General features: G+C 34.5%; 1 protein-coding gene across 3 annotated transcripts in view; it reads left to right on the top strand.

Annotated features, from left to right (window-relative positions):
* The window catches only part of CSMD3 (CUB and Sushi multiple domains 3), a 1197799-nt gene that overhangs the window by 1033766 nt on the left and 151079 nt on the right, over positions 1–12954 (top strand). For all 3 annotated transcript variants that reach the window (XM_061171997.1, XM_061171996.1, XM_061171995.1), the window contains 3 exons: positions 626–750; positions 9703–9799; positions 12045–12149. In XM_061171997.1, coding sequence (XP_061027980.1) covers positions 626–750; positions 9703–9799; positions 12045–12149 — 327 coding nt within the window. The remainder of the gene's footprint in view (positions 1–625; positions 751–9702; positions 9800–12044; positions 12150–12954) is intronic.

Below are 12954 nucleotides of genomic sequence, written 5' to 3'. Positions count from 1 at the left end.
ATCCTGTCTTCATCTCTGACTAGCTATGTGATCTTGGGCAAGTTGTTTAATCTGTTAGTGACTCCATTTCCTCAGCTGTAAAATGGGGAGAATACTTACTCATATCTCATTGGATTGTTGGGAAGCTTTAATGGGTTAAAATATGTAAAGTGCTTAGAAGAGTGTTGGTATATAGGCTCTATATAAATGTTATAACATAGTTGTTATCATCATCAGTATTACTCTGCAAAGGATTTTATTACTACTCAAAAGATACATGAAGAGAAAAGTAACAAATATAAGATAATTCTTCAAAAAATTCTATACCTAGATATGAACAATTTTTAACATGTGTCAGTGAACTTGTTAGTAATATAATACAAATGATATGCTATTATTGAGTTAATTATAGTATGACTTTAGATATGCCATTGTAAGTTTTCCATTAATGTTGTCTAATTATTTTTTAAAGGTTTTTGTGCTATAGGAAGACAATTTTCATTGTTCTTATGAGTTTTAAAGCATAGTATGATTTGGTTGTGTTTGCAAGTCTAGCATCTGTCTAAGATGTTATCTCTGACCTTTTCTCCTATTTTAATCCTTTGCATTAGAATGAACTCCCTTTCCTGGCTTGCTTTACTTTCAGTGCCCTGTGGTGGAATTTTAAGTAAGCGCAAAGGGACTATTTTGTCTCCTGGATACCCTGAGCCTTATGACAACAATCTGAATTGTGTATGGAAGATGACAGTGCCAGAGGGAGCTGGCATTCAAGTAAGGATATTTAAATTTTTCTTCTTTTCATTGTATATTTGAAGTTAATTTTTTCAGAGATGACAGGATGCACGTAATTTTTAGAATTTTAGCCAGTGCTTTTGACTGATGTGGCTGAATTTAAAAGAAAGATACTTAACATTAATTTTTTCACCTGCAAGTAACAGAACGCCACTTCAAGATAGCATAAGCAGTAAGAAAAATGTGTTGTTCCACATAACATGGAATCTTTGAGTAGGATGGTTTAATGGTTGTTTACTTCAGAGGTTCAGTTGTGTAATTCCTGACCCGGGTTTTTTTCCATCTCTCTGTTCTGCTATTCTTAGCATGTTGGCTTAGTTCTCGGACTTCCTTTCTCATGGTTTTGAGATGGCTGCAAAAGCTCTAGGCATAACAGTCTTCCACAGCAATGGCCAATAGACAAAATGGAGTCTCTCTATTTTATGTACTTTTGTAACAGTTAAGAGAACTTTTCAAGAAACCTTCCAGCAGACTTTCCCTCCTGTCCTATTGACCAAAATTACAATGGTACCCATTTTTAAGCCATACACTGGGCAATAACAAAAGATTTACTGTGATTTGGCTTAAAAAAATTAAGATTAGGTACCTGGATCAGGCAAGGGGCTTAGCCTTCTCTGGTGTACACAGCTCTCATTTAATTGAACAAAACCATTCTCTGTCAGCAAGGAAGATGAATGCTATTCTATAGACGGTCAACAGTATCTACTATATTATTTCAATTGTGACCATTTTGTGGGGGGAGCAATTTGACCAGCTACTCTGTTTGAGAAGAAAATTATTTCTGGATAAGTTGATAGCATTTTACTGCTGAGTCAGTATTTACCCCATGGAACACAATTATGCTTCACAAAATATTACATAGTCTATATTTTATAAAAATAACTTGACTGTTTCTCCAATTGAGTCATAGGGTTTTCCTTTAGAAACTTGAGATATATATCAGTCATGGAAAAAGTAGCCAAGGCATCATTCATTAAACCTGAAATTAGATAGAAGTATAATTTTTAGTAAAAATAATAAACTTTTTGAATTTATCTTTATAACTTTTCAGAAAATTCAAAAAAATTACTTAACAGGCATCAGGTATAAAATAGGCCTATAAATCAATGAGAAAACTTGAAATGTACTTTTTCAGTGTTTTAGAAACACTAACAATCAAAAAACTGCTTATATTCTGGCTAGTTGTACTATTATTTTATGGTCAACTTGTAAAATTCGAAGATAACTAATCAACCCTATCCTATTATTGGTAGAATTAATAAAGATTTTAGGATTTTCCAGATAATCTGAAATGAGGTGATACCTTTAAAACTTTCCTAGAACATTTACTATATCATCTGCCTATACATTTATGAAGATTATCCTAGAGCACCTATATAGTGACATCAGCTTGACCATTTCTATCTCATCTTAAAATAATAATACCCTTGGCATTTCCCCTCTAGTTCTCATCCTCTATTTCGGACGCCCTGTGATGTGGCTTCAGCATCCAATGCTCTATTTGAGTCATTCTTATAGTGATCACTGAGGACCCATGCCATTAAATCCATTGAATTGCTCATCCTTCCTATTTTGTTAGCAACATTCTATCCTGCCCATTCTCCCCTCAATCTTAAACACCTTTTCGTTCCATTCTACCCAGTACTCTCTTGGATATTGTTTTGTTTTCTTTTCTACATCTATGGCTTCTGCTTCTACATCTAGGAACATGATCTCCTCTTCAGTTCATCAGACATGGTGTTTGTGAGATTCTGTGGCCTTTGTCCATCTCACATTACACCATTCTCTCTGCCACCTTGTCTACTTTCAGAGCTTCAACTACCATTATGTGCTGATGATGTCCAGGACCTGAATCACAGTAGATAAACAGAAAACATCTTTTTTAAATGAAGGATTGAATACATGATGATTTCTTTTTTTTTTTAATTTCTCTATTTTTATGACTTATGTATTTTTTGACTTTTTGAATTTTATTTTATTTATTTTTTTATACACCAGGTTCTTAATAGTTACCCACTTTATACATATTAGTGTATATATGTCAATCCCAATCTCCCAATTCATCACACCACCACCCCCCACCACCACTTTCCCCCCTTTGTGTCCATACGTTTGTTCTCTACATCTGTGTCAATTTCTGCCCTGCAAACCCGTTCATCTGTACCATTTTTCTAGGTTCCACATATGCGTTAATATACGATATTTGTTTTTCTCTTTCTGACTTACTTCACTCTGTATGACAGTCTCTAGATCCACCCATGTCTCTACAGATGACCCAGTTTTGTTCCTTTTTATGGCTGAGTAATATTCCATTGTATATATGTACCACATCTTCTTTATCCATTCATCTGTTGATGGGCATTTAGGTTGCTTCCATGACCTGGCTATTGTAAATAGTGCTGCAATGAACATTGGGGTGCATGTGTCTTTTTGAATTATGGTTTTCTCTGGGTATATGCCCAGTAGTGGGATTGCTGGGTCATATGGTAATTCCATTTTTAGTTTTTTAAGGAAGCTCTATACTGTTCTCCATAGTGACTGTATCAATTTACATTCCCACCAACAGTACAAGAGGGTTCCCTTTTCTCCACACCCTCTCCAGCATTTGTTGTTTGTAGATTTTCTGATGATGCCCTTTCTAACTGGTGTGAGGTGATACCTCATTGTAGTTTTCATTTGCATTTCTCTAATAATTAGTGATGTTGAGCAGCTTTTCATGTGCTTCTTGGCCATCTGTATGTCTTCTTTGGGGAAATGTCTATTTAGGTCTTCTGCCCATTTTTTGATTGGGTTGTTTGTTTTTTTAATATTGAGCTGCATGAGCTGTTTATATATTTTGGAGATTAATCCTTTGTCAGTTGCTTCATTTGCAAATATTTTCTCCCATTCTGAGGGTTGTCTTTTCATCTTGTTTGTAGTTTCCTTTGCTTTGCAAAAGCTTTTAAGTTTCCTTAGGTGCCATTTTTTATTTTTGTTTTTATTTCCATTACTCTAGGAGGTGGATCAAAAAAGATCTTGCTGTGATTTATGTCAAAGAGTGTTCTTCCTATGTTTTCCTCTAAGAGTTTTATAGTGTCCAGTCTTACATTTAGGTCTCTAATCCATTTTGAGTTTATCTTTGTATATGGTGTAAGGGAGTGTTCTAATTTCATTCTTTTACATGTAGCTGTCCAATTTTCCCAGCACCACTTATTGAAGAGACTGTCTGTTCTCCATTGTATATCCTTGCCTCCTTTGTCATAGATTAGTTGACCATAGGTGCGTGGGTTTATCTCTGGGCTTTCTATCTTGTTCCATTGATCTATATTTCTGTTTTTGTGCCAGTACCATACTGTCTTGATTACTGTATCTTTGTAGTATAGTGTGAAGTCAGGGAGTCTGCTTCCTCCAGCTCCGTTTTTATCCCTCAAGACTGCTTTGGCTATTGGGGGTCTTTTGTGTCTCCATACAAATTTTAAGATTTTTTGTTCTAGTTTTGTAAAACATGCCATTGGCAGTCAGATAGGGATTGCATTGAATCTGTAGATTGCTTTGGGTAGTATAGTCGTTTTCACAATGTTGATTCTTCCAATCCAAGAACATGGTATATCTCTCCATCTGTTGGTATCATCTTTAATTTCTTTCATCAGTGTCTTATAGTTTTCTGCATACAGGTCTTTGTCTCCCTTGGTAGGTTTATTCCTAGGTATTTTATTCTTTTTGTTGTGGTGGTAAATGGGAGTGTTTCCTTAATTTCTCTTTCAGATTTTTCATCATTAGTATATGGGAATGCAAAAGATTTCTGTGCATTAATTTTGTATCCTGCAAATTTACCAAATTCATTGATTAGCTCTAGTAGTTTGAATAAATGATGATTTCTAAACCTAAATATATAACCCACACCTTTCACCTAAGCTGCATGCCATTAATCCAACTGCCCACTGAACACTTTGAGCTAAACTTCTAACATCTCTAATTCAACCTGTTCAAAGCTGTCTCCATGACTTTTTTCTCAAAGTTGTGGGTCTTCCGCATTGTGGTCTGTCTCAGAATGAACCCCTTATCCATTCAGTTGCACAAGCCAACAACCTTGATGGTTTTTTTCTGTCTCCAGCTGCACAAAGAACTATGTCAGGTCTGTCTTTCACAAACCTCTCAATTAAGTCTATTTTCTCTATCTACAGTTTTACCACTCAAGATTAAGTGGCCATCTTCCCTGTCCTGGGTTCTTATTCTCCTCCAATCTATTCCTAATAGGGCAAAGAGAGTAATTTTCTAATAATAAAAATCTAATGCTATAATTTTCCTGCTTTACAGTACCTCAATTGTCCTCACTATCCTTAACTCCTCGACACAGCTGATTACACCTTTGTGCTTTATCCTCATTTCTTGCCTCTGTTTTAGTTCTTTATAGAAACCTGGCTCTCTCTCTTGCCTCTGGGCCTTTGTGAATGTTTTTCCCTCTGCTGGCAACACTCTCCATCATCTCTCTTTATTTGGCTAATTCTTACTCATTATTTCTGTCTCAAGTTAAAAACAGTTTCTGTGGAAGACCTTCCATGAACTTGAAACCACATTAAGCCCTCTTGCTATATGTTCTCATAGATCCCTATAATTTCCTTATCGTAACACCCATCACATGTTACTGCTTTTACTTAATTACCTATAAGCTCATGAGGGCAGTAACCAAGTCTGTTCTGGCAGCTAACACAGTGCCTTGCAGTCTGTGCTCAGTGAATATTTTAGAATGAACCAATGAATACCTGCAAAAGGCGTGGAGTTTTAAGCCACTTTAAGGAGTTAACATAGCATGATGGACTAATACGACATCTGCAGATAATGTTATGTGATATATCACTGCCCTAGCCAAACACTGTTCAAAACTGGACACTTGTATCAATGACGCTATAAAATCTTTCGCTGAGAGAGAGTGGCATGGACTTATATACACTACCAAATGTAAAATAGATAGCTAGTGGGAAGCAGCCACATAGCACAGGGTGATCAGCTCGGTGCTTTGTGACCACCCAGAGGGGTGGGATAGGGAGGGTGGGAGGGAGATGCAAGAGGGAGTAGATATGGGGATATATGTATATATATATAGCTGATTCACTTTGTTGTAAAGCAGAAACTAACACACCATTGTAAAGCAATTATACTCCAATAAAGATGTTAAAAAAAAATCTTTCACTGAGGAAGCATTTTGTTTAATGATTGTACTTTAGAAAACAAAATTTGTGTTCAGCAGAGCATTTATCAAACTTACAGAGTGTGAAGCATATTGGACTTTTAATTTAAATACTCTATATGAGTACCAAGAGCTTTTTTCTAATTAACCTCTTACATGTTTGCTAATTTTACGCATATCACTAAATCATAGAAAATTATAACACACACACACACACACACACACACACACACAGTATATGACATATTTAAAATTTCACTAACTTCACCTAAAAACGACCTGGCTAGTACACCAGATTTAAAGCAGTGTTTAATTTATTTTATTCTGTTGGGCTAAACATGTGTGTGAATAAAGAATTATATGAATATTCAATAAATCATAGATGAAGTAAAATGGGATAACCACTGGTGGAAAGAACAGAAAAAACATTTGGAATGCTGAAAAAGTTACAAATAAGATAGGATGATTGAGCATTTTGAGGAAATAACCTCAACAAATAAACCAACTTGTTGTATTACTGTTACATGAAAAGTGTGTGGAGAGGAGTGTATTCATTTGTTTGCCTGTTTATTTTCGCAAGGTACATTGGAGGGAGAATTCCAAAGGAGCTACATTTAACAGTAACAGAATTATCAAGCAAAGAGCAATTTTTATGTGATGAATCAGTTTAAAAAAATGTTGTTTACTTAATTGTATCAATTTGTAGAATGAGATGAAAATGAGTCAATATAATCAAACAAAGGAAAATGTGATTTGCATGTTTCTATGAGGGATACCAGGTTTTAGTTATTGGAAATTCATTACCTCATAACGCTATCCTGTTGTCATAATGGACAACTCCATCTAATTTAAAGTTCTTCTGAACACTGAATCTGTAGCTGCTCCTTTAAGTAGAAGACTTAAAGTCTTTTATTTGACTCTCATTTGGCTTTCTGTCATAGTGGGTCCTCAACCATTTACTTGAGTCTCCTCTACCCTCTGTGTGTTTAATATGCCAAACTACATTCACAATTTGCCCAGAATCCTAGTGGCAAATTGCATTAGTTTTCTGTGACTTCTGTAACAAATCCTAAACTCGACAGCTTAAAGTAACAGAAATTTATTCTCTCATGGTACTGGAGGCCGAAAGTCCCAAATCAGTTTTACTGCCCTGAGACTGAGGTGCTGACAGGGCTGCTCTCCCACCACCGTTCACTCTCCCCTCTGCTCAGGCTCTAGGGAAGATTGCTCTCCTGGCCTCTTCCAGCTTCTGGTAGCTGCCAGCATTCCTTGGCTTCTGACCACATCACTCCAATTTCTGCTTCTGTGATCACACTGCATTCTCTTCTGTCTGTGTCAAATCTTTTTTGACATCTGATAAGAACACGTGTGATTGCATGTAAAGCTCATTTAAATCATCTAGGATAGTCTCCCTATCTCAAGATATTTAGTTTATTCACATCTGAAAGACCCTTTTTCATACAAGGCAATATTTACAGGCTCAAGAGATCAGGACCTGATATCTTTGGGAGCCATATTCATATATATATGTCCAGAATTAAACAGATTTTCTTCCTCTCTCCAAGGTAATAGGTTTTCCTGAAGATGTCTACGTTTTTGTTTGTGCCATCCCTCTGATCTCAGTAACTCAGGGAAAAAAATTATTTTGAAATCTTTCCTGTCACTTCCATCTCACACAAAATCCAGTAATTTCCCCTATAGCAACACATGCGACGTGACTTCTGGGTCCCCCTTTCTACCATTCCTGCCTACTAACCTACTTTATTTAGTCTTTCATTGCTTCTCATGTGGACTACTGCAATAAACATTAAAGTTGTCTTTTCACTTTTATTTTCTTCACTCAATTCAGTAGTACCTACTTAAAGCACAGTCCTGATTATTCTCCTTCAATCCACCTTCTAAAACCTTCAATGAAATACTCCTCAATTGCACAATTATTATGCTGTTATTCAGTCTTTATAGCCCTTCTCTCTCATTCTCTCCCTTAGCTAAGATACATTAAATCCTCAGTAAACACTAGGTACTATTCTAAGGTAAAATCCTTTAATTTTGACAGCAAACCTATGAATTATATGCCTTTATTACAGTGATTTATGTAAGAAATCTATGGCACAGAGAGATTAACAATTCTTTTCAGGTTACATGCCAGTGCGTAGACGGAGCCAGGAAGTTGTACACCCCGGCATTCTAACTCTAATATTTCTTGTATTTATCCAGAACCTTTACTCTTTCTAACTTTTCTCTACTTTTTCTAACTTTGATGCCTATTTTCTCTTGTGTGAATACCCTCCACTGTGGCTAAATTGGATTACTGATGGTTCACTAAATCTCCCTCATGGCTTGTCTCCTCTACATTTTTACTAACTCAATAATTTCTTTCAGTGGAAAACCTCTCAATACATTTTGCTTATCTCAATTGTCAACTCTTGCAAGAATCCTTTTATTTTCTTTCTTTTTTCTTTCTTTTTTTTTTTTTTAAAGCCAAATGTGACTTTTTCTTTTCCCGCATTGAGGGAAAGGAAAATTCAGATATGAAGAGAGAATTGACCATTGTTTAAGGAGTCGGGGGTTATATTACAATCATACAGCTTTAATTCCAGTCTTCTTTCTGTCCTGGAACATTGCCATTGAGCCTAATGCCTGTCACACAGGCAGGGTATCTGTTGCCATGTGGCACTCATCCCTGGAAAAGAGGCTCCAGCATTCATTTGAATGGAAGAATGATGAAGGCCTATTTTGTGGATAAGAAATTTTTAATGAATGCAATTGTTAGAAGTACTTAGTGAATGAGTGTGATGCTTACATCTATAGCAGACTTTAGCTAAATAAAAATAAATTTATTTTAGTAAGGCTATTCCTTTACCTCCTCCTAAACTATAAAATATGTAATAAAGAAAAGTAGATAACATCCACAGTTGTGAGGGTTTTCTGGGTTCTTGCAAAAGCTCAAGCTGTGCCAAGTGAAGTGCAACAAAGGGACACATGCCTCTTTCTTTAAATAAAACTTAATAGACATGAGAGGATTATACTCCAGCATTTTCCTTATCAACTTAATGGACCGTCACAGTGATTTAGTTATTACGACGCCATTTATAAAAATATAGCTATTTATAAAAATAATCTTTAAAAGACGTACCCAAATCAGTTATAAAGTATTATTTTCGGTTATCCATATTGAAATTTATTAAATATGCGCATAGGGGATTATTATGTTAATTTTTAAAAATAAAATAAAGACAGGAAATTTAGCAAAGGTTATGCAAAGTAAAGCATAATAAAATGTATCCAGGATAAACCTAGTTCAAAACATGCATATATTATAGGGTCTTGTATGCTTATGTGGTCCTCAATGTGGACCACACATCTGGTTATTTCCTAATAGGTAAAGCAAATGAGAAAACTCAGTCACTGACAAGAATCAAACATCCAAAACAAAAAAGTTAAACAACTGTTTTGGAACATGCCTTGATTCAGATTCCAGGCACTAAGACATCAGATTAATCCAAGCTGAGATGGTGACAGAGATTCTCAATGTTATACCCATAGTGAACACTGCTAGATGCCTCAGAGGCTTTTATTATAAAACTTAGTGCATGTAGGCCAGTGCCATAAAGGCAAAGATCAGTTCTGTTAAAGTCCTTCCATGAAGGGCCACAATGATATGGTCCAGGCTTTGAGCTCTCTCTTCCAGAGGAGATAAGCAGACTATAGTATATGTATCTCATTAGAAGTATGTGTTCTTACCAGTAATTATTATTTCATAGGTGCAAGTTGTCAGCTTTGCTACAGAACATAATTGGGATTCTCTGGACTTTTACGATGGGGGAGACAACAATGCTCCAAGACTTGGAAGTTATTCAGGTAAGTGAGAGAGCTGACCTTAATTAAAATACATTGTAATTAGGAATGTAAGACCTCTCTCTCTCTCTTTGAAGAGCTTCCTAGAACTCTGACTTGGTGGTTTTAATTTTGCTTTTTACAAACTATATGCAATGAACTAAATTACAAGGTTAGAAGTTTGAAAGGCTTTAAAGGTAATGAAATTGAAATTGATGTTTAAGACCTTACTATAGTGTTACTATATTTGTGTAATTATTTATTGATGTTTTTGTGTTACTAGTATTATTTTTAGCTGAGCTATGGTTCAGGAATAGTATGTATGCCCCTCTCCCTTAAAAAAAAGGATGAGTAGTAATAGTTAAAAATTAGACAGTGCTTGGTAATTATGGTATATTCACTTAATAGAATGTTATGCAGCCATTAAAACAATTATAGAGACTATGTAACAACATGGTAAATGCTACAAGGTACCGTTGAGTGAGAATAAAGAAAATACAAAATTAATTCTATGAAATGAATTAAATTATATAAAATTCATACTATATACATATGTACCAAGACCAGAAGGTTTTAAAATTTGTTATGGTTTTTAAAGGTAGTTTATGCATTTATCTAACAGCTTCTTATAGCATATTTAGGATAAAATGAAGTTTTACTTTAACTTTAACTGTACATTTTACTTTAATTTTGATTATAGTGTTTAACCCTAGAAATATAAATATAGCTAAACTATAAACTTACATATTTCAGATATACTGAAAGAATTTTGAATGGTAGTAAGTTTTTAATAGATTTTAAAATGGAGTATGTTAACCTATTTTTCAGCATCACTGTTGAGGAAAGAAAAGAGAAATATCTAGAGGAGTGATTTGGTTTAGGCATTAAAAATATTTTAGATATAGATTGAGAGAGAAATTTTTCTTGGAAAAATTGTATAAATTTTTGAGTATGCATTTGTCTATAATAGACTAGGTGTAATACTTTCTGAATAATAAATACAATAATGAAGATGATGAAAGTGATAAATAATAACAGCTGTTGATTACCAGGTGCTAGCTCTGCGTGAAGCTTGTCATACATTTCCTCATATGATCTTTTTAGCAGTCCTGGTAGGTGATTGACACTAAGAGAAATTAAGTTGCCGGAGGTCGTACAGCTAATGTTAGAATGAGACTGTGACCCAGCTGGTGTGACTCCAGAGTCAGAGCTCTTAATCACTAAGATCCTCAGAGACCAAAGGCAGTTTGAGTGACCTTTGAGTTTCTGTTTACCTCTGTCTTCAGTGATTCAGTTAGGACACTATAGACAGAGCAAGTTCAGGGGGGAAAAAAAAGCGATCGTGTGTTCTTTAATGAGTTTGTCCTGGTTTCTCTTATAGAAGGCTCAGTGGTTAAGGTTCATAGAGTTGTGTGAAGTGTGAAGTAACTAGAAAATTACAAAAAAAATTGTTTGCAACACTATCAACTCAGATGTTTGTTGAACTTTATCTTGAGACCATTGACAGTTATTTTTATGGTTGTCTTTTGAAACTGCTTGAATTGTAATCTTAAGGATCTTGAACTATTACTCAATGTCAAATAGTCAAGAAGTAATTGGTTCAAGCAGATATGTTATATTTTCAACTCAGTAATTGAATAATTAAAGTTGATTTCCTGTCGAAGTTCAGAAGAACACGATTATAAAGCATTTGCTAAGAGACAAGGCTGACACAAGTTCATAATTGGCATCTTTTTGAATGCTAACTACCAGCTTTGCTGTCAGGGTGTAAGAAACATCAAGGTACTTGACCTGGTATAGAACATAAATGTATATATTTAAATATCATAATAAAGGCCAATAAATGAATATATCTTTAAGCCCATACAAAATTTTGTTATTATACCATAAAAATCGCATGCAGACTTTAAAACTAAGTTTATTATTAGCTTGTACATGAGCTATTGAAATCCACATGAAATTCAAAATATTTATTTTAGGTGACTAGTAAAATTTACTGCTTTGATTTTCACCAGCTTTCTTTTTTTTGCTCCTACCTATTTTTAGGGAGCAATTTAATGTGCTCTCGAAGGTCTCTCTCCTTGGAGATAGTCAAGAACAGTAATATGAAAGACAAATATGTGAGAAATATTTTTATTTAAAAATTTTGTAAAACACTTTACTAATATATAATTTCAGTGATAACTTATTGGCTAATTAATAGTTAACTTAGTTTTATTATAATACTTATTATGTGATCACTGAACTACTTTTTCAATTATCGTTTCAGGAACAACAATACCCCATCTTTTGAATAGTACATCTAATAATCTATATCTAAATTTTCAATCAGACATCAGTGTTTCTGCTGCAGGATTTCACCTTGAATACACAGGTAAATATAATATCATGTGCTATTCAGGAAAATTAAGAACAAATTTATATTAATTTTAAATATTACTTTCCTGAATATAGAAAGTTAATGGACTTTGTCAAAAGAGAACATTTGGGCTTACTTTCTTAAGATTTTGAAGTGTTTCTTCAACTACAAAATTATATGTATAAAGTTCTGATTATTTTCATCAGAATTTACATTTTCTTTTTTTTTTTTTAAGTGTAAGTACACTTAAGATAAGATTTACCCTCTTAACAAAAGTTTTAAGTGCACAATACAGTAGTGTTAACTATAAGTGCAGTGTTGTACAGCAGATCTCTAGAGCTTATCCATCTTGCATAACTGAAACTTTATACCCATTGAACAGCAACTCCGCATTTCTCCCTCCTCTCAGCCTCTGGAAACCAACATTCTACTTTATATTTCTATGAGTTTGACTATCCTAGATACTTCATATAAGTGATATCATGTAGTATTTGTCCTTCTGTGTCTGGCTTATTTCACTTAGCATAATGTCCACCAAGTGCACCAATGTTGTCACATACGACAGAATTTTTTTCTCCTTTTTAAGACTGAAGAATATTCCATTGTATGTATGTAATGTATTTTCTTTATCCATTCCTCCCTTGATGGACATTTAGGTTGTTTCCATATCTTAGCTATTGTGAATAATGCTGCAGTGAACATGGGAGTGCAGACATCTCTTTGAGATTCTGATTTCTTTCGGAAATATACCCAGAAATGGGATTGCTAGATCATAAGGTAGATCTGCTTTTAATTTTTTTGAGGAACCTCTATAGTGTTT

Source organism: Eubalaena glacialis, chromosome 17, assembly GCF_028564815.1.
Source record: "Eubalaena glacialis isolate mEubGla1 chromosome 17, mEubGla1.1.hap2.+ XY, whole genome shotgun sequence".
NCBI lineage: Eukaryota > Metazoa > Chordata > Mammalia > Artiodactyla > Balaenidae > Eubalaena > Eubalaena glacialis.
The sequence above is the reverse complement of the archived record's forward strand: the minus strand, read 5'-3'. Positions and strand labels throughout refer to the sequence as shown.